The 21,742-nt window shown below is 42.3% G+C and overlaps 2 protein-coding genes across 8 annotated transcripts in view; both read right to left on the bottom strand.

Moving 5' to 3' along the window:
- Nucleotides 1–5,458, bottom strand: part of srrm3 (serine/arginine repetitive matrix 3) — a 54,089-nt gene extending 48,631 nt beyond the window's left edge. For 3 of the 7 annotated variants that reach the window (XR_007959218.1, XM_052047840.1, XM_052047841.1), the window contains exon 1: nt 5,237–5,457. The gene's annotated coding sequence lies outside the window, so the exon portion shown is untranslated. Of the gene's footprint in view, nt 1–5,236 lie in introns of all 7 variants that reach the window. The other 4 variants (XR_007959220.1, XM_052047843.1, XM_052047844.1 and 1 more) reach the window with 2 other exon arrangements.
- A 1,282-nt stretch (nt 5,459–6,740) lies between these two features.
- On the bottom strand, nt 6,741–21,439 carry LOC127588867 (carbohydrate-responsive element-binding protein). Its single transcript, XM_052047820.1, has 17 exons — nt 20,693–21,439; nt 17,631–17,737; nt 17,456–17,538; nt 17,298–17,387; nt 17,173–17,214; nt 13,239–13,416; nt 12,350–12,430; nt 11,778–11,926; nt 11,140–11,701; nt 10,971–11,044; nt 9,703–9,949; nt 8,533–8,636; nt 8,310–8,432; nt 8,081–8,208; nt 7,818–7,941; nt 7,256–7,385; nt 6,741–7,172 (listed from the first exon to the last, which is right to left on the bottom strand). Exons 1-17 carry the CDS (start codon nt 21,016–21,018, stop codon nt 7,009–7,011), a joined length of 2,712 nt encoding a protein of 903 aa, XP_051903780.1. The 5' UTR covers nt 21,019–21,439; the 3' UTR covers nt 6,741–7,008.
- Between the last annotated feature and the right edge of the window lie 303 nt (nt 21,440–21,742).

Raw genomic sequence — 21,742 nt, 5'->3', positions numbered from 1 at the left:
GTAGCTCCATGTAGTGGATGCATTGTAGATTGCATCTTATAATGCAGCGCGCCCGATGTATGAAAAAAAATTACAAAATAGGCCATTCTTTGAAGGTGCACCTCATAATCCAGTGCACCTTTTAGTGTGGAAAATACAGTAATGGTGTTGACATCAATGGATACTACGTGAAAAGGTTCACCAGAAAACATTCTTATGTTTTCTCAATATAACGAAAAGCAGACCAAGCATAAACTTCAGCTCAACTGTTCTGCTGCTTCCTCGAGCAGAGACACAGACTGCCATGAGGGATGCCAGCTCATGTCCTCACTTTCCTCCCCTCTCAGTCTAGCGTCAGGCTGCGTCTGCCTGCCACCCAAACGCCCGATCAAGCTTCTAAATAATTCACAAGCCACTATCCATGTCAATTACCTGCTAACGCTCTCCCTGAAGTGGAAGGTTACCATAGATACACACGGGGGCCGCCCTGCAGTTTCAGTGGCGCGGCCATGCTCCAGTGCTATCACGCCGCTCCAATAATATTTTGACTGCTGCAATTTCTTGTTTGTGAACCAGAGGCATGCCCGTGTGCAAGCTGGTTGGTCTGATTTAATAAAAGATAAAGCAATGGCAAACCTAAATGAACACGTTTGGTCTACTGTATGTTTTACCATGATATGATCGCAAATGCAATTTGCTAGACAACCACATTGGCAATATTCTCCAATAAAGGAGTAAAACAAAAAATATTACACACTATTCATGCATGTCCCAAGATGGGAGTGGGTTTCCCCCCCTCTTTTGTTAATAAAGTGGACTTGCATTCAGTGTCCAGTGAGTGTATATTGGACTGCATTGACGATCGACTTTCATATGCATCAGCCCACAAGCTCCGAGATGAGAGTAATGCTTACTTTGGATTCTGACTCCATATTTGAGGGCAGAAAAAGGGATGGGAGGATTTTTTTTTTAATCTGTTTTGTTCTGCAAAGCAAAGTTCGAAGCTCCGCATCATATTTTTATGCACACAGCATTACTTTTATTTCTGCCTGTGCTCCTCTGTGTCCTATTTCCTGTCTTTGTGGCCAAATAAATGAAATTGTATCCCACGGAGCTGCTCATGCTCTGACGACATTTTGTCATCTGCTGCTTGCTGGTTTCACTCGATGAGAGACCGTCTCTCATTAAGCCCGGTCAGTACTGTTCCTCCGGCGCAATTACACTCTTGCTGGAATAACATGTTGTAGTCAAATGTAACTGCTCTTGAGCAAGGATCAATTAGCATGTTAATTAGGGATTTTGTCGCTTCATTGTTTTATAAAAGACCCCAAAAAATAGACAATCATTGACCAATAGATTACTGAGGCTCTCATTTCCTCAATTGAGGAGCTCTTCATTGTGTTTTGCTCTCTACAGTCTCATCAGCCGTGCATGTAGCATTACAATGGCATGTTCAAAATCACTTTCAACAATTTAAGGCCCACCAGTCCCAGAGATAAATTACTTTATTAAGCTCTGGAGTAAAATCAGACATTCATGACACTGGATAGAAATAAACACATACTGTATTTATCGGACCAAGAGGCGCACTTTAAATATATGACGGCATCATGTTCACTCAGTTCAGCGGGCTGGCGGTCATCTCAGCATCGTGTTTTGGGCCAAATTTGTGGTGCATTATCACTGATAATCAAAAAATGAAGTGAAGTCCCACCTACCAAATTGCCTCATAATTCCATGTCATATTTTAGCTCCTCCCTCCACCCACCCCCGCGCTGAGGACCTTCAAGGCAGATTTTAAGAGTTGGTGAGGTAGAGGAAAGGGATCCGGGGGGCGAGGGGGAGTATCACACATACGCGCCCACATGCATGCACACAGTCCCAGAGAGCGCTAACAAGCGGCCTAACGCTGCCCTTTGAACACTCGCCGAGTGGCGCTTCAAAAGGGCATAGCTCTGATAGAATACCTCACTTTCTCAAGAGTGTATATAATTCAAGAAAGCAGTTCACTGTGGCATTTTATTTGTACAGCTCAAATTCAAACACGGACAGAATATCAGATGGTAGATGTACAGAATGACGGCTTTAAAAAGGGCTATCGCACAAATAGATGACGGAATAGAGTTGAAGCACCTGTGAGTCCTAAATGAATAACTGGGAATAGATGTGGGACGGGCAAAATTCTTTCTCAACACCTTCCTTCCAACCTCACAAGTTGAGTTAAATCATTCACTTGTAATCTTTAATCTAAATTTTTAATCAATGTCTTTTTGCCCATGTTCATGAGAGGAAGGGGTGCAACGCGGGATTAAATTTCCCTTTGATCGCAAGTTGAAGCAGACGTTCTTGTGAAAGTTGCTTAAAAGCTTCCCGCAGAGGAATTTTGAACTCTGAAAATGAAGTTTAAACAGCAGATTGCCGGAAGACCCAAGTTCAGATGCTACCAATCTTCATGAAAATTAACATTTGGGTCGATCACTGTGTTTGGCTTTGGCATAACATAAATGTCGCCCAGGTTAATTTACTACAGTAACACAGCAAGTATTCCCACTTACGGACAGCCGGTGTCTCAATATAAAACCGATCTTCTCCAACGAGCTCATCTCCTACTGTGGAGTTATGAAAAATTCAGCGAAAATTATCATCGGTGCACCCCTCCATCAGAGAGATCCATCCGCTCATCCATGAAAAGTCTGTTTGAATATCGAAAATAGTATAGAAATAGAAAAGCAACATTTCAGAGAACCAATAAACTAGTAGAAGGTGTGTTTCGAATAAATATTTTATACACACAGGCTTGTGAAATGACCAAGCAGTAAACCACAAGAATTCCACAAATATAACTAAACGTTTGTGTGGGGATTCTTAAAATAATGCAAATAGAAACCTAAAACAACTATCCAGTGAGCAAGACTTCAGTAACTCCCCGTTGTGCTAACTTCCACACACAGACCACACTGCGAAACCAAATGAAACTGAAATAAGATAAGACATCAAAAAACACACTGTGACAGCGGAGACGATGTGTCTGTGTGTGTGTGTGTGTGTGTGTGTGTGTGTATGACTTCTTGTGAAAATATGGGTACACAAGGGACGATTATAAATGGAAACGCGTCAACACGGAAGGACTGGCTCGCTATTTTGTCTGCTCGAGCACTAAGAGACAAGCTTGCTATAAGGCCAGTGTGGGGATTTGCTTCTACTGATAAGCCTTTTCAGGTATAACCTCAAAGAAGGAGAAGACAGTGCGGTGTGCTTGCGAGAAGGTTGGCAATGATGAGGCAGAACAAAGAGAGCACGGGGCTTATAATTTTGCTCGTCTACCTGTGCTTTGAAAAGGCAACAAATCGAAATGTGCAAACGCTGTAAAAGCCACGCCAAGATTCCAAATCAAAGTCATAACCTCATAAAGGTGAAGCAGACGTGGCCCGTCACTATTTCACTTCTCCAGGATGCTAAAAAGCCAATTTTATATCTCTAGTCAAGTCATCACAATGGAAGGAGACTGATGAAGGGTTTTATGCACTTACACAACTTAGAATTTGCAGAGGGAGCTCCTGCTGCTCTTCCAATGCCACTCGCTCAACTATTCCCTGCGTCCTCCCGTTCACGCATGGAGGGAAGTAGGACAGTGGGAGGAGCAGTTTGAGACCGCCAGAAGGATGCTTGAATGCAGGAGAACAACTGGAAACACTGCAGAATGGATGTAGTCGGGGCAAGTTGGTCTTGCTGCAGATCTCAGGTTAATGACAATACAGAGCTGAGTCCAAACAGATGTGCTGCCAAATAGATGTGCAGTCAGGGGTGCTTAAATGTAAAAAGTACGGTAGACCTCCGTGTACAAAGTAACTGGTGAGTAACTTCAGATCTATTTGTTTATTTATCCAATCAGGGCAGGAATGTCAAAAAGACGAAACTATAAAATAGGAATGTGCTACTTCAACTTTTGGCTCTGTGTGATCGGTGAAACGAGGTCAAACAGTGGAACCGATTACGTTGGATTGCTGAAAGAGTCACGTGACTGCACCCGAGGCACAAGTCTCTCTGTTTCTTTTTAACAAAAAATATTGAGGTAAAAGTATGCTGCATTAAAACTACCCTGACAAATACACTTCATTCGAAAAGTGATTTTAGTAACTTAGCAACCTCTTCCCTTACCTGAGGCTCTCTCGCCCACAACCACATTGTGACGAAAAGAATTCTTTCCAACACCGTGCCACTCATTGGCCATCCTCATACTCGAATTAAATTTTATTTCTACCAGACAAATCCATGACCAAAAAGTCTGGACCGAACACAATCTGAATCTATACAGACATACCAACCAACATTTCCACCATTCAATAATAGCTCATCTGAATCAATTCTATCAATCTGATATCTCTGAATTAAATCCGACCATCCATCTGCAGTTAGCATGTGCACATATCTTGTGACCATACTCGTTAATTATGAATGCTCGTGAGCTACATAGATTATATATATATACATATATTTTTTTTAATGAACTCACATTAGGAGTGGTTCAGCTTTTAGCTCAAGTGGCCGACTTCTAATCTAAAAGTGGTTCATTGCTCAACCCTTGTGTGACTTTTTTTTAAATGAACTAAATTCATGCAGGTAAAATCTCAAACGCTTTTTTGTAAAAATGACTGCATTTCGGTTTTGGTTTGGTTTGGTAAAAAGTAAAAAAATCAAAACAAACAAAAAAACCGAATTTTAAAGCAACCGTTTTTTTTTTCTGTGTAAAATGTATTCTCAAATTCTACTCCGTTTAGATTGAAACCAACTATAGTAATTTTCTGTGTATTTATCTGACGGCGTTGAGGTCAGAGTGTGAGTGCAGTAGAGATTTACAACGCGGTGGCTGGTTTCATTTAACTCCAACAAAAAGAGAGATGTGACATGTTGTCCCGTGGCTGCATGCGGAGGAGGAGGAGACAGACGGGGGTGAAGGAAGGGGAGGGGGCGGGCGGCTTGACAATGAAGCGGCAGCTGGCCGAGGGGAGGCTGCGAAACATGGACGAGGGCAAGAACGGCACCATCTGCACCGCGACGGGAGGCTGTGGCAACAACACAACACGTCCGTGTTGCCTTTGTCAACCAAAACTAACTACTAAACAGTCTTTTCAGACGCAGACACGCCGCGTTCGCCAATACTGACACTATATTTACAACACCAGTTCGTTATCCTTCCTTTGGTGATGCCACACTATTACCGACTTAATCCTACGTAAGCTACTTCGAAAACTCTTACCTTTCCTTTCCCGCAGTCTTCGGACAGGTAATCGGAGGCGTCCCCAGCCGATATCGGCGTGCGTTCCTCGCTCTTGTGCGCTGGGTCGCTGGTGCTGTTGTTGCGGAGCCGTAGCTTGGTCCTCTTCGTTCCTCCTTTGCGGCATTAGCAAAGTCCCCGTAGCCTGTGCTCGGCTTGTGGTGCTGAAGTGGACAGCTCACCGAGCAGCTGTGGGGAAGAGCGAAGAAGGGGAAATTAACGTTTTATCCAGGTAGTCTGTAGACAGCGTCCCCTATCGAAAGGGAGGTTCAGAGTGCAACGTGAAGCCCTTCATGATAGCGACATCTACTGGAGGAGTAAAGACGTGCAAGGTGATGGCTTGACCTATTACGGTGGCGCCGAAACGCAAGGCATAAAAAGCAAAAAAAAAAATAAAGCGAACAAAAAGAAAAACAGCAAATGAAAATACAAATATTACGACAAACAAAACAGAAGGACAAATAAAGCGAAGCATAACGACATGACATTATATAGGTAGGTACTGGTCGGGAGATATGTTGAGGTTTTTGTTTAGTTTGTGTTTTTGATGTGCTACTGTCGAAGTTGTTTTGTTCTGTTTTTTGGGGCAGTTTTGTTCACGTCCCGTTTATTTTTTCTTGCTCGGTGTAGTTATTTGTTTTTAGGTTTTTTGATGAGTTGTTTAAATATGTTGCTTTATTGTTTGTTTTTGATGCTCCGTTTTATTACTTGGTTTTCGTATGCTGCTGTGTTCAGGTTGTTGTTTTTGTTTTAATTTCTTGATGTTTTGCACTGCAGTTCCCTCGTGCCTCATGGTGAAAAGTAGCGTTTCCAAGTGATGACTTTGGAATGGTTCTGCTCGATGCCATATTTTGGCTTATATTACAATGGTAATTTACACAACTGTAAATTGCATACAACGGTCATTGTAAGATGATTTTGCGCATGGAAATTAAGTTGCATTATCTGTTTATTTCACAACGATGCAGCTTACACAAAGCTAAAATGCTTGAATTTGCTCTGGGGAGACTAGAATGCTCTGCTTCAAAAGCCTTTTTGCGCCAGAACGTTTTTGTCATGGGGCATGAGAGCGTATTGTTTTACAAAGTCACACCTTACCATGGAGTCAAAAAATGCAGCGAGAAACACATGATTTGCTGAGGGTGCTACACCATCCTTCATTAATTCATTCATCTTCCGTACCGCTTGATCCTCACTAGGGTCGCGGGGGGGGGGGGGGGGGGGGGTGCTGGAGCCCATCCCAGCCGTCTCCGGGCAGTAGGCGGGGGACACCCTGAATCGGTTGCCAGCCAATCGCAGGGCACACAGAGACGAACAACCATCCACACTCACACTCACACCTAGGAACAATTTAGAGTGTTCAATCAGCCTGCCATGCATGTATTTGGAATGTGGGAGGAAACTGGAGTGGTGCTGAACGAAAAACTAAATTAATGAACCTTGTGGTTCATAATGTTAGGGCGGGCTACATAAAAAATGACTACAGTCACTTTCAACTTTTACTACTTAATAGGAGTAACACTCAAAAGTACACTGCGTCTCTCTCTCAATCACACACAATAATAAACACTGTTTTCTACATACTGCTTTCTGAGAAATAACATCAAAACACTGTATTTTTCACCTGGCTGAGGAACAAGTATAGAATGCAAGTGACATTTTTAGGCATTTAGGTTCTTTTAACAACCAGTGAATTTTAGAGGAAATAATGCAGAATTACAAGTCTAAAAATGGACTATTGGACTTTTTTTCAGTCACATGTTGCCTATATTGTCTTGAGAAGGGTGATGTATGGAGTGGTCCAAGGTGGTAGGGGGCTCATCCTGAGTGACGGCAAGAGTGGCCTGCTCGGGCAGCAGGCTTGGATCAGTTAGAATGGATGTAGTTGTGCTCAGGAGACGGAGTGAACTCAGGACCACTGCGAATCAAACAACACACAATTTAAAGTGGAGACAGAAATAACAAGAATCCAACGAATTAGATGAGTTGTGTACAGCTGACTGGGTCTTAGAGATGGCAGAGAGCAGTGTTGGTCCAGCCAGGACAAAGTGGACTGGCACAGTTGTTCCACACTGGCAGTGGACACCATTCCATTATAGGACTCAAAAAGTGGCTCGATGATGATGCTGAACTGAGAACAAGTTGAGGAAATAAATGCAGGTTAATGGAAGACTCTGAATTGTCCTGCGATTGGCTGACGACTAGTTCAGGGTGTACCCTGCCTACTGCCCGAAGACAGCTGAGATAAGCTCCAGCATGTCCCGCGACCCTTGTGAGGATTGGCGGATCAGAAAATGGATGAATGATGTGTTCAGTTTGTCAATGACTATTCTGTCAGAGAAGCTCACTATTTGGTGGACAGGTTCCAACAGATTGCTTGCGACAGAGATTAGAACCTCACACCTCTTGCCTGTGACGATAACGTGCTAACCACTACATCAACATACGCCGTTTGCCCTTGTCCAGCATTGAGTTAACTCATGAATGTTCAAACATTATGACATCTGTTTTCTATTTCCACGTTTCACCCCTGCCTCTTGTGTTTGTTCACAGTTAAAGATACAATCCAGAACTTCCAGTTTTGCAGTGTCTGTGCCTGGACGTATTCCCGGAACTTTTGCCTCATGTGGTCAAATCGCTGCCATGTGATGGGTACACCTGCGGCTGGTAGCTGCTGTTGGCATGCACTGCAAAAAAAAAAAAACAACAAAAACAAATAAACATGCATACATACATAAATAAGTGTGTGTGTGGAAGGGGGGGTATATACACAGTAGCCATTGTTCCTACACAACACACACCGTTAAACCAAACTAAATGTCTCACTTGATGGCAGAATTCAGGATCTGGATCTCATCTCGGAGTCTCTGAGCCTCCTCGTGCAGCAGAGTTTTCTCCTGCTGCATCTTACCGATATACTCGGCGGTCTTCTGTAGTGTTGTGGCTTTGCTGATCTGAGCCAGCAGGCAGACAAGATACTGCATGTCAGCCATTACACTGTGCTGATTTTTTTTTCCTCTCCACTATTTCATGATTCTGTGTCTTTTTACCCTACCTTGATGCTTGGCTGTGAGCTGAGTGTTGTCACAAGGTTATGTAAAGTGTCAAATCCCAGTTTGATGTTGAAACGCCTCTTCTGTTCGGCAGAGATGTGGGTTATCCTCCTGCTCTCCGTGTGCTACAGAATACATTAAACATCACACAGTCTATATATCTTGGCACATTTCCTCCGAACAGATTCAGCACTGCCCTTTTCAATTGAAAAACAATTGATTTACCTTACTCATTTCTATCATCCCATATCCGAGGAAACCTGAATGTGAAGATTCTGGATTAGAAGATTTCTCAAGCAGGGTTGGGGGCGATGTTTGCCTTGGAAGACCTGGAACATCAATTTGAAAATCCAATAACAATGACTAAGAGTACGGTAGGTATGTTACAAGCAATTTCTATTCTTTGAAAGATTTAATCTCATGCGTCACAAAATCGCGGCATGTAGAAATGACTGTGTACTGCATGTTGTTAACATAAAACAAGCCATAAATTTTATTTAGTGCTTGCACAACCTTGAGCTGGTTGCGAAGCTAATCGCACGGCACATACAAAGAAACGACTGTTCACGCTCACATGCATGGGCCAATTTTGAGGTTTCAATGAATCAAACATGCAAACATGCTTTTGCAATGAGGGGAAGAATGTGGGAGGAAGCTGGAATGCCTTGAGAAAACCCGCACAAGCATCAGGAGAACAACACAGGAAGGCCAGAGCTGCAACGTGAGAATTGTGAGGCAGATGTGACATCCACTACTTTACAGTTATCATTCATTCATTTTCCGATCCGCTTTATCCACACAAGGGTCGCGGGAGGTGCTGGAGCCTATCCCAGCTTTCTTCGGGCAGTAGGCGGGGGACACCCTGAACCGGTTGCCAGTCAATCGCAGTGCACACAGAGACGAACAACCATCCGCGGTCACACTCACACTTAGGGACAATTTTGAACAATTCAACCACCCTGCCATGCATGTTTTTGGAATGTGGGAGGAACCCGGAGTACCCGGAGAAAACCCACGCAAGCCCGGGGAGAACATGCAAACTCCACACAGGGAGGCCGGAGCTGGAATTGAACCTCTTGTACCTCTGCACTGTGAGGTCGACACGTTAACCACTGGACCAGCGGGCCACTTACAGTTATCAGTCAGCCCCAAAAAAAACAATGCATTTCCAAAACATGCTTGTTATGATTATAAATAAATGACTTTGAAAATATGAATGGCTGTTTGGTCAAAGTCGTGCCTGAAGTCAATAGGACAGATTCTGATTACCGGTGACTACAACGAAGACAAGTGGTGTTGAAAACAGATGGATAACGGGGGCAAAATATGAGAAAAACCCTCTCTCAGTGTGAAAATATTCCATAGCAATGAAGTGTACCGTGTTACGCTGCATACCTGTTAAGATGCTCCTGTCTGTGCCATAAAGCTGGACAGGTGACAGTTTCTCAGTCTTGGGGATGAGAAGGGTAGTGCTGGTGTGAGCAGTGTCATCAGTGAGCAGGGCGGGCGCTGTTGAGCATTTGGAGGTTCGACTTTGACCTTGAGCTGAACTCTGGTTGCGCAACGTTTGGGTCACTCCATGCCAAACGGCTCCATGCAGCACTTGAGACGAAGCTCTTTCAACATGCCCACTGGAGGAAGCCTGTCACAAAACACATTATTTGTTAGACAAAGTACGCATAATGGACGAGAGGAAAAGTAAGCGAGAGTAAATCGCCACGTATAGAAGGACCAACACTCATTTAGGGTCAATTTGACACTATGGAATTGAAGTTAGAGTCAGAGGTTGGAATTAAACATTCATTTGTGGGTTTTTTTTTTCAATGTGGGATGAAGCCAGAGTTCCTGAAATAAATAGAGTTCCCATCCGAATGGGGAGAATATGCAAACGTCACGAAAGCTGAGATTTGAAATCTCGAACCTCAGCAGTGTGATGCAGACGTATTAAATATGAGTACACTATGCTGCCAAACATTCAACATAGTCCTATATATTTGGCGTATGCCTTTTTTTTCTCAATACACAAATATTATTGCCAAACTAAATCCCAATCGAAGGCAGCTTCATGTCTGGTGATTAGCACCTTAGTCTCTCAGTTCTCCCTTGTGCTTAGTTGGGTTTTCTGAAGGGTAAAAATTATGGAGGAACAAAACTAGAAGTAAAACAGAACATTGTCATGGTAACTGTATTTTAAAAAACTCTTTCATTACACAAGACGTACTTGTATGTCTTTTTAAAATTGGCCCCGCCTACCAAGGACGTACATGTACGTCTAAGTACGTCTTTTTTTTTTTTGCATCATAGCGAGGAGGGTCTGATGCAATCTGTGATTGAGAATAAACCGTTGGCATTATAAATCATGTAAAAAAGCGACCAGTAGGTGACAGTGGTGCCTCACGTGATTGAAATGCATGGTTTTGCAAAAACCTCTTTTTATCCGTTTTTTGCCCATTTTGCTGACGAATAGAAAAAGATGAAAACAAAAGTTTTTTATCTGCTTAAAGAAGAGTGTCCAAACTTTATTTTGGTAGGCTCCGTGTTTATAGTATTAGAACCAAATATTCTGTGGGCTTTGCAAGATCAGTCAAAATCTTTTACCACAACTTTAGAAGGTTGTTAGAGATAAGTGGCACCGAGCACATTGCCGCGAAAAGCGTGCTCACCGAAGCACTCGAAGATGGTAACTTCTGACCTTCGACTGTCACATAAGTCGTTTCAAACCCAACCGATGGCTTCCCTGAAAGCACAAACAAGCACAAGTTAGTCATGCGTATGTTACTTTTCAAAATGAATAACAACAGCGACAACAAACTCCCACTCACGGACGGGTACCTGTGGAGAGCAGCTTTGCCAGGCAGCTCATGGGGGCGGTGGACGAAGCATAAGACAGACCCACAGGTGGACCGAATGGCCTTTCTCCTCCTTTCTTTTGCTTGTGTTTCCCTCGCACGTCTGTGGTCGACACTTGTTCAGGAACCGCAAAGCGGTGAATTGTGCCTACGGGAGGCTGGGCTGCGTGAACCGGGTCAGACATGTAGACGAGAGAGGGGCATGGAGCTTGGGGGTTCGTGTCCTCTGGGTGAGGGTATCTATGTCCCTGTTGCGTACTGTCCACTGTGGAGGCAGTGTGAGTGATGACGGTCGGCGTTGTGCTGGCCGTCGCGTGGTAGCCGAATTTGTGACATGGGAATGGGGAAAATAAAGGGACGGCAGCAGAGAACACCTGCTCAACGTTGGCGGGGAATGAAGCAGGGACAACGGGATCAGTGTATGATTGCGGTCTAAATGCCGCGGTGGTCGAGTGGTATCCACTACAATGTTGGTTTAGTCCGCTACCTTCTGTTTGAGATTTAGATGATGTGGCCTGAGGCCAATTATCAGATGACAAAGCAGCCTGCGGGAAAAAAAAAACGCTTATGATTTGATTAGCCCGACTGTAATGCGGTGAATATAACTACGTGTGCAAGTACCTGCGAGATGTGGGTGTCAATGAATAGATGAGGAGCTGCGTGCAAAGTTGCAACAGGGGCAAGTGCAGTATTGGATGAACTTTCATCATAGTCTGAGGCTGCAAAACCTGACTGGTCACATGGCTGGACCCCCGCGTTCATGAAGATATCTGTGAAAAGGCCAAAGTAAAACTCACAATGGCACGGTAAAGGGAGAATCTTTTTTTTTTCCAATCATTTTATTTTCCATGACGATGTGCGCAAAGCAGTCATTTTGGCCTCACTACTGTGGGTGACAGAAGAAAGTTGTTTTCACTCATCACCTTTTGTAATATCGGAGTCATAAATTAACTTGTGTGTTCACTTTATGTTGGGCCTGTCTGGACATTTGAGCGCCACAAGTCAATTACCGGTAGCAGTCAATGAAAGGTTATATCAATACGCTAACAGCACAAACACAACACGTACTGATGTGGAAATTTTAAATACCGGTAATCAAGTTCAGAAATCATCAGTACATCAACTGGGAAAATCTGATTTAGTTTAATTATTTGCGAAAAAAGAAAACAGACACGTGCGGTGAAAAAGAGTACCTGGTATATCCATGAAATCATCCAAGTTGGGTTGCAGAGGAGTCAGGCCTGGCTGAATCATGTCAGCATTTGTTGTGTATGCTGAGGAGGGAAACGATATCACCATGAACGGTACATTAGATCAGAGAAGAGTGTGATTCAGGAGTCATATGAAACTTCACTCCAATAAAATGTGACCTATAAAATCAATACAACTGCTGTCATGAATTTGTTGATGAACACAGCCATTTGTTGCTGAGCACATTTCACCTGACTTCATCCAAACTGCTCCTTTGGCCAAAGGGGAAAAAAATTAATAGAAAAAGACAAACCAGACAGATTACACTGTAAAATCGATGCCACAACTTAAGTTGAAAAAAAAAAAACAACCTCTCACTTGTTTTAAGGTCTGGAGACTGGTTTGGCTGATTAGATCATGTAACAAGTTGCTTCTTATACTTTGGGATCAGTATCTCATCAAAACGGAGATTTTAAGGACATTTCATCTTGGACATTTTTCAACATGACCTCCCAAAATATTCTCATGTATGCAAATTGATCCTAAGGAGATACATTCCTATATAATGAAGCTTGCTCTACCAAGCGTACTGTGGCTTGAATCCAGTGTGTGTGTGTGTGTGTGGGGGGGGGGGGGGGGGTCTGTTTGATTTCTCCAATAAAATCTCTTTGGCCTCTAAAGCAAAGCAAAGCAATGCAGCTTTCATCAGTCCACAAAATGTTGTGCCATTTCTCCTAACACCAGCCAATGTGTTCTTTGAGAAGAACAAAATAAAAGGCAAATGTCACTAAAGCACTTTTTTCACTTTCTGTAAAAGCACAAACATATTTAATAACATCTTCGTTTTATTCTGAAGGGCACTGACGCAGCCAAAACCGATTGTTTACTTACTGTTATGCCACTCACTGCTGGCCCAGGGGCATTGCTTCTGTGTCATGGTGAAGAGAGTGTCAGAGATGTCAGACAGAAGGTAGTCCATGTCAAACATGTGAGCCTCCTCTGGTGTCGCCTCGGGCTCGGGGTACAGCTGACTGGACCATTTCTCCAACTTTGCCTGGCAGATTTGACCCTTGAGTACATCATATAAAAGATGAGAAAACCATCATCAATCCCCAACCTAACCTAGTTAAAGGCTCGGAAATAACGTGTTATTGTCGTGAAACTGCCCCGGAGAGACCGAGAACTACCGGTACACAAAACGAAATACAGTATCGATATAAAGTCCTCAGTACCAACCTCTTGTCTCAATCCAGACCTGAAAGCCACATAGAAGGTCTCTACACAGCCTTTCCTTCTGCCCAAGATGTGTCGCTTCATTCTAAACATCCACATTCGAGATCACATTTATAGGGAAGACCAGAGGACGACGTCCTGTTTGAATTACACGACTTGTTCCTCCTGCAATTTGTTTTTGCCAAATGATTGGCCGTCATTGAAGAATAGTATGCATGTGCAAGTAGAAAAGAGTAAAGATTGGCTGTGTGTGTGTCTGTGTGTGTGTGTGTGTGTGTGTGTGTGTGTGTGTGTGTGTGTGTGTGTGTGTGTGTGGTGGATGATGAAAAATACATAGAGGGCATATTGTTCAAAAGCACAAGCCCCCTTCCGGGTAATCATTACGCTGGGTTTGTTCATTTATTTTGACGTCTCACCATTTCAATAAGAAGGGCGGTCTTTTGTCCCTGACCTACATGTAATTCTACGACAGTAGTCATCCTCACGTGCGGATGAAAAGGAACACTTAAAGTCCCCCGTCAACTGAAGCGGTAAGCACAGACGCAAACGCACGGCTTGCAATTTCCTGGTTCCGGTGAATTGCCTTTTTTGAGGGATTTCTTGTCGGTACATTTCATTCGTATTTTTATTATTGAGCTGGGGAAACGGGTAGGGAGATAAAATAAAGGAAAGTTATGAACGAGTAGTTTTTATGGTCACTAAATACAGTCGAACCTTGTTGCAATGTACCCCGTTTATGTTTTCACTTTTATAACGTTTACATTTCAAAGTCCCGATTTCACGTACTAATTCATTTTCCATTTGAATATTTTGCTTACTTTATAAGATAAACTTCATTATAACGTCCAGATTTTCCCCACAAAATGGTGAAAAGGCCCTTTGTTACAATGAACCGTGTGACGCTAATTGCTGCCGCGACCTTGCTTATGAACAAAACGTACAGCGCAGGACTCCCCTCCATTGCTTAGCGATGCGACTGATCGACTCGTGTGTCGTCGTACTTCCGGAGGCACGGCGCACATGGTCTGAAAACGTGTGGTAAACTGAAGTAAATCTCTCACTGTGAAGACTGAAATTGTCTCTCACTTTCGAGTATGAAAAAATAGTCATGCATGAAAGCCATTCCCACTTTTCTACTCCCCCTACAAGGAAAAGTCCCCCTGTTGCGTAATACGAACTATATTTCTTTGCCCTTGCCTCGCAATGAAGTTCACTACAACGAAAAGAAGCCTTCCGCAAAAGTCTAATCTGAACTCAGCCTGCCACAGCGACTCCTACTGCTCCGCTCCGAAACAGCAACAGCAACCACCACACTGGTTTACTCATGTGCAGTACAGCAAGTATTTGTTATTGTTAGTTTCAGACGCAACACGAACGTTGCATTGCTAAAATGGCTACAAAATGGACCTTTGCATGCCAAGGAGTTAAGAAAAGAAGAACTCTGGCACTAAATAAAAGTAATACAAACGAAAGATGGAGGAAGCAAAGTAAAAGACATTCTGCAAGAAATTGATGAAAGTTAAAGTGAATGCTGATCATAAATTTCGCAATTTCTTTCCCGTTTTTTGTCTTTCTATATAAAGTGTCAAATAAGTGTATGCTCATATTATGCACTGTCAGAATAAAAATAAAGACTTCACATTTTGTGTGTGTGTGTGTTTACATCTGATATCAAATTTGCTACAATGAAAAGTCCCCTGTTGTGAAAAAATTCTTGCTGCAATCATGATTTGGTTGTAGGAGTTTCACTGTTGCCATGAGTCATTAAAGGCCTATTTGAAATAAGGCACATTCTTAATCAAATTAAAGTCCACGAATTATTGTTCTTTTGCTTTTGAATCTCCAAGAGAGCATATCTAGTTTTCAAAATGCTTTTATAGTTTTCCCGAAAAAAATGTTTTTACATACAACATAGATCCATATATATAGTCCCTAGACAAGCCTGGTTTACTTCAGGTTGCAGAGTGGTTAACACATCTGCTTCACAGTTCTGAGGTGAGGTTTCAAATCTCAGCATCAGCCTGTTTGGAATCGGCATGTTCTCCCTGTGATTCTGCTTTCTGAATGAGTTTGCAAAAGAATCCAAATGCGATTCAAAATAGTACTGAATTTGCTATTCAAAGATTATAATCCATAGGGCAACATACAGTGGGATAGCAGATACCAGTCTTCTTTAGTGCACCTTGACCTATCAATCGGAATCTATACTTTGATTTCATTTGACATGATCTTGATCTTTGCATCCAGGGACATGGAGATGGTGGCAGCAGTGAAAGAATGGATTGTGAGGTGGCTCAGTTGATCACTGCACTGTTTTGAGAAGACACGTGTCCTCACTTTAATGCTATTGTCAGTGAGGCACTTCCAGAGCGTCCGTCCTCATTGCCGTTCTTCCGCCTCTACTTCCTTTCACTGTCTTTTGATTGTTTCTGAATTTGACGTCACTGTTGAGCGTGCCTTTTTTGTTGTTGTTGTTTTTTTTAATCAGGCATATCAGGAAATAGGTCAGATTTGATTCAATTGCGGCGCTTCTTACCTACAAAATAAATACGACGCTTCAAGAGGGCGATTGTTGCTGCTCGCAATGATCATGCGTCAGTTTGGAGCATGACGCAAGTTCTGTTGTTAATGCTTTTATCTCAGGCAAAGCAATTTTCCTTTCCACTTATCTGATTGAGGTTGAACCCACGTGGTAAAAATAGTTGTGTGGGTGATCGTACAGTATGTTGGACTTCAGCTGCATTCAAAAGTCAACAGCCAAAATGATGTCAATGTCAAATTCAGCTGTCAAGGGTGAAACTCCATGTTTGTGTTGCCAGCCAAACACAAGACGCAAATGACAACTGAAGTTTTCATTTAACATAATAAGCATGTTTTTTGTTTGTTTGTTTGTTTGTTTGTTTGTTTTTTAATGGGGGAGAATAACAAGTTTTAGCGCATGGAAACTCCACGTTGGAGGGCCCTGGTCTGGATCCAAATCCCAAACCTCAGAACTGTGAGGCAAAACGAGTCGGCGCGTTAGCAATTCATCATTTCTTCTTTCCTGAAGGGATGACACTTCGCAAGACTGGTTGCGAACATCACTGACCAACATCTGTCACTTCCTGTTCACTTTGGATTTGACCAGCGGACAGTTTACACAGCTAATTGGTAAACCAGATGAACCTGAATTAATTGTACCCTCTGCTGGTTCCACAAAGCCTACTGTATATCTCTTCCTGACGGAGAGGCTTACATAACATGATCTTGTCGATAACAACATCTGCCGGATAAACTTCCACGTGAGTGAAGAAAAATGTTACTTGAAAAATAAATAAATTAAAAAATCCATGTTGCATAATATGTAAAGAATATATCAATATATACAAAATATAAATATATTTAAAAAATTCATAATAGGTTTTCTACTCAGCCATATGCCTGTCCTTGAAAAACATCGCTGATACAATCAATTTGTTTTTCGTTCAAATAAAACCAAGCACTATAAACGTTCTAAAGTTATAATTGTGACAATAGTCCCATACATTTACATCTATTCCAATGAACGTTTGAACGTGACATCATGAAACAGCAGGAATCGAACTTGTCATACCTCTTGCAGCATTGACAGAATGCCATCCTTCTCTTTTTGAAGCTGTAAAGGCACAACAAGATAACAGGTCAAAAGGTGGAAGTGGAGAAAAAAAAATACAAGAAAGAGAAAATCGAAATACTTACTCTTTTCTTGTAATATATCCTCCATTTGTGATACTCTTTGATGACCACCTCAATCCGCCGCTTCCAGTAGCTGCCTTCTAGTACAATTGCCTGTATAAATAAAACAGTTTCATTATGGAAAGCATCAAAAGGAATCCACAATAACAGCAATTACTTACTTCAGGCTTTCTGTGGGCATCTGCCTCAGATCCCTCCAATGGGGTGACAAAGCCACATACAGGATTTTTCCGCTTCTCCACATCTAAACGGTCGTCAGAAATTGTCACTTTACAACGTCTGAACAGGTGATGTTACTTTCGTGTGCAAAAGTTTATAAGTGGCGAGAGGACTCACACTGGATGAACCATGCTCTCCAAATTGCATTGTTTAGACGGATTTTATCTCGCCACAGTAACCGCAGTCCCTTGAACGACTTCCACTTTGGGGAGACAATCTTGCCACTAGAAAGTAAACCAAAAGACAACAACTTTGCTGTTTTCCTTTTCAAACCTTACAAAATTGAAAGAAACCACCACGCCTGAGGAAAAACATTCAGCAAGAGGCAGAAGGCATGGCAACCAAGGTGTCAATGATCACGAGTCCTGGGCCCACTTGTAGCTGGCACAGCCCCCACAGCCTCGTTCTGGGTAGCCACCTGTGAGATTGGGCTTCGGGAGATTTGCTGAATCTACTGTGGGATATCCCCATCCAGAAAATTAAAAACTCAAACATAGGTGAAAATTGTCACGTCCCGTGTTTGCCAGAAGGGGGCAGGCTTTTCCTGCCTACCGCCGACACACCTGTCACCCATCTAGGACTGATTACACAGGCTTTATCTTTGTGCTCGGACAGTTGACTTACTGCCGGAGTATTCAACGCCGTGCCAACTCTCTCGATTATTGCCCAAATCTATTCGTTGCCGTGTAGCCTTGTGACTGTGATTGCGCCTCGTTTAATCCACTATTGTCAATTCCTAATTGTTACCAACTATATTCCTTGCCATTTTCTCGCAAGCGTTTTCTGTTACTTCCTTTTATTCCTGGTCCTGATTTTGACCAGCGTTTTCTGTTTGTTGCTCCCGGACGGGTATTTTGTGTTTGTATTAAAGCTCATTTGTTCTCGGACCATCTTTTCTCTGTCTGCTATTTCGGGGATCCACCTCATTATCTTGTTGTGCACGAAGCGATCATTTTATCGCTTCGGGCACAACGTGACAAAAATAGGACTTGCCTTAAAGAGGTATGGGGGCTTCAAGAAGAATTAGCAACAATCAGCTCTTTTTAATTTTTTATATTGTATATTATACAATATTAATTAATACCCCCCCCCCCCCAGAAAATACACTTGAAAAATGATCCCATTTAGTGTTATAGAAACACATCGTTAAGAATAAGTCATGCAACCAACAGAGTAGGTCTGGCAAATTTTATTATTGTTGTGTTAATGTTGGCTAAGCATTTGTTGAATCTGGATATGCGTTGTCTGTAAATTTTAGAATCGTGCTTGCACATGTTATTGAAAGGCATGACTTTGCTCAGACACTTGAAGAAGTTTTAGCACAGCAAATTCCCCCTTCAAGGGACTCGAACATTTTTTTTAAGTGGTGACATTGATGAATGTCTTTGTTGAAAAGCTGTCCCGATCTTGACTAATGGGACTGCATCTCGCTAATTTGGGTTGGCCAGAGTCTCTCTGCTTTTACAGGATCGAGAGAGAGACGCCTAATGTGAGACACTCTCAGAGTTGCTAGGAAGCCAAACTGAAGAGCACATTTCAACATGCTTCTCATGAAGGGGCATCATGGGTTCTCACACACACAAAACAGCCAAGACGGCAATTTGCTACTGGAGGAAAAACACTGTACTTGAGCCTTGTTAATAAAAAATATTTGTGGCACATAATTGGGAGGGTGGCTGGAGGGGAGAGAACGGCAATTTAAGATGGGAACAATTATCTAAATAAAGTTAACTTTGACGTGGGAACAGGCCTTGTATCACATCATAGATAGCTGAGTGGTATTGGTCATTTACCTTTTCAAATATTGTGGTTTAGATGATTAGTCAGCCTAATTTAGTTAAAGCACAAACCTGTAATAAAGCTCTATAAAAAAAGAAAAAAAGCAAGAGAAATAAACGGTGTCAAAATGAGAGGGGGTATCATTGCAACAATTCTGCATTACCTCAGCCCTACTCAGATCTATCCCGTGCGGCCAACTAGAATCAAAGTCCAGTTTGTGGTTAAATTTCCAAGCAGTTGCACAACAAACAAGAGCAACACACATGCACACGAACATGTTCACCTTTTACAAGTCTGGAACAATATCAACAAACCAATTGAATGTTTTTTAACTCATGGAATCCCAGCCATTTTTTATGGTATTTTTTTTCAGTGCAAAGTAAACTCTAGCATGAAAATACCATTCAAGAACAGGATCAAAATGCTGAACAATAAATGAACATTAAATGCAAGAACTCATTTTGTGAATTATTCCACAAAAATACTCTCTTGAAGTTTATTATGGCAGTATGTTTGTCCGGCATATCATTCCAAATCCACTAAAAAGGGTTTGTTAAATGTTATTTTTTAAATAAATAAACCTTTTTGGTTTCCTCTTACCAATTGGGCCACTCACTGTGGTCATGGCTGGCAGTTGTCCATCACTACTACATGTTTGCATAATGTTTAAAAACTGCTTTTAAGCTTTTACTTCGGTAAAATTTTCCCGTCACTTTTTTGTACAATACATTTAATTTATTTTCCCCATGTTTCAAATGTGGCTTTCAATATTGTAAAATATAGTTTTTGGGGATTTACGGTTAACACCTACCACAGTGTGCTACACTATTATTCATGTTGGTGATTTTGGTGGCGAGAACTAAGAATTATTTTTATTATTACTGAGTGTACATGTAAATGCTTTACATGCACGTTAAAAAAAAGTTGCTTCTTTTCTCAATAAGGTCCTCTAAACAATTTTTTAAATTTTATTTTCGAAATTGTATTTCTTTACTTCATTTGAAAATGTTTTTTTTAAGTTTTCGATTAATGTGTTTAAATTGTGTCAATTTACGGTTTGTGTAATATTTGTACCGGTAAGTTATTTCTGTATTCTCTGCTTTGCTTCGGAATGTTGTTAACTTTAGAGTTTGTAAATACTTGTAAATGTTGTGTCTTGGCGTGTGTAAGGCACAGAGTTGCCTTGTTTGTGAAACGTGCTACATAAATAAAACTGGACTGTCTTGCTTTGCGTAAAAACTTTTCGAAACACTGCACTAGTAAATGGATCTTGAAGTCGTTATCAAGAAGACCGACTAAATGCTCAAACGAATTTCTGTAGAAGTAAGTTTTAAAACCAAGTTATAGGCGCCAAAAAATGATTAAAACGTGCAGTCGGGGTCTTGGAGTGGCCCACGTACCTGTAGGCCAGGGACATGCACTCAAACAGGCGGGTTAGTGTCGGGTCGATGCTCAGGCTTCCGGAGCTGAACGGCCCGTAGCGGTACGTCTGACACCAGGTCCGATTCACCGTGTCGAAATCGTACCTCGGGCACCGTCCGCCTTTCAAGCCTCCCGGTGATGCGTCGCGGTGGGGTGACGACACCATAAAGTGCCCGCTGTGGATGACCTGCGTGTAGGTGAAAGGCACGTACACCGGCCCGCTGGCAGGTGACTGAGCGTGTTGTGCCTCGGGTTCGGAGGTGTCGCTGCCGACGACTTGGCGGACTCTGCAGTTAGCCGCCATTGTCGTGTTTCAAGTCCGTGTTACCATTCACAAAAACGCGACGATCTGGACGACCCTCCTGCTTTTCTTCTTTCAATGAAGAAATATCGTACAGTGACCGACTTTGGTTTGGGGGTTTCCTCTTGACAGCTGAGCCGCTTCACCGGGCGTCACGATTTTTTCCTCCGAGTGGACGATTGTGCAACAGCACTCTGTCCACTTCGATGGTGTTAAAGTCCTTAAGGGAAGCCCGAGGTGGTAATTATTAATAGACTTTTTTTTTTTTTGAGGGAACAACCTTCATTCAGTATGAGGCCAAGCAGTGTAATATTCCACCATATGGCACCGTGATGTGGAGGAAAATGCTCCCTAAATTACATACATTTGTCATTAGGAACGGTCAGCGGCTTTGGAATAATTTTCAGTCATGGATATTTGATGGTCATATTTCTGGCTTTAGCAGTGATGAGGCAAAGAAGCCTCCTCATGAACCAATGTGATGGTTCTCTTTGATGTATCAGCCAATGGTTCATTCCATGTCCTTCATTTGAACTCTTTAAGGGCCCCTGCTGCACAATGAGGAGTATCGCAGTTCTTCATTTGATTTGAAAGCTTGTCATGTCATGTCTCCGTGCGTGTATTTATGACTAAACTAATCCTAACACTTTGTACACACTACACTGCAAATACACAGAATGACTGAGTCTCATCTATGGACAACTGAACTGTGTGATTGAATCTTTTT

This window comes from Hippocampus zosterae, chromosome 16 (genome assembly GCF_025434085.1).
Source record: "Hippocampus zosterae strain Florida chromosome 16, ASM2543408v3, whole genome shotgun sequence".
NCBI lineage: Eukaryota > Metazoa > Chordata > Actinopteri > Syngnathiformes > Syngnathidae > Hippocampus > Hippocampus zosterae.
Note: the sequence above shows the minus strand (reverse complement) of the source record. Positions and strands in the feature narration are given on the sequence as shown.

Bases quoted from the DNA above. Each gene is read 5' to 3' on its own strand.
- LOC127588867 (XM_052047820.1), bottom strand. From the start codon at position 21,018: ATGGCGGCTAACTGCAGAGTCCGCCAAGTCGTCGGCAGCGACACCTCC. The intron at 11,927-12,349 runs GTACTCTTTTTC...GCCTTTTCACAG, and splicing joins TGATTTCATGGATATACCAG to ATATCTTCATGAACGCGGGG. The intron at 7,173-7,255 runs GTCAGCTGTACA...TTTGATTCGCAG, and splicing joins TCTGCCATCTCTAAGACCCA to TGGTCCTGAGTTCACTCCGT.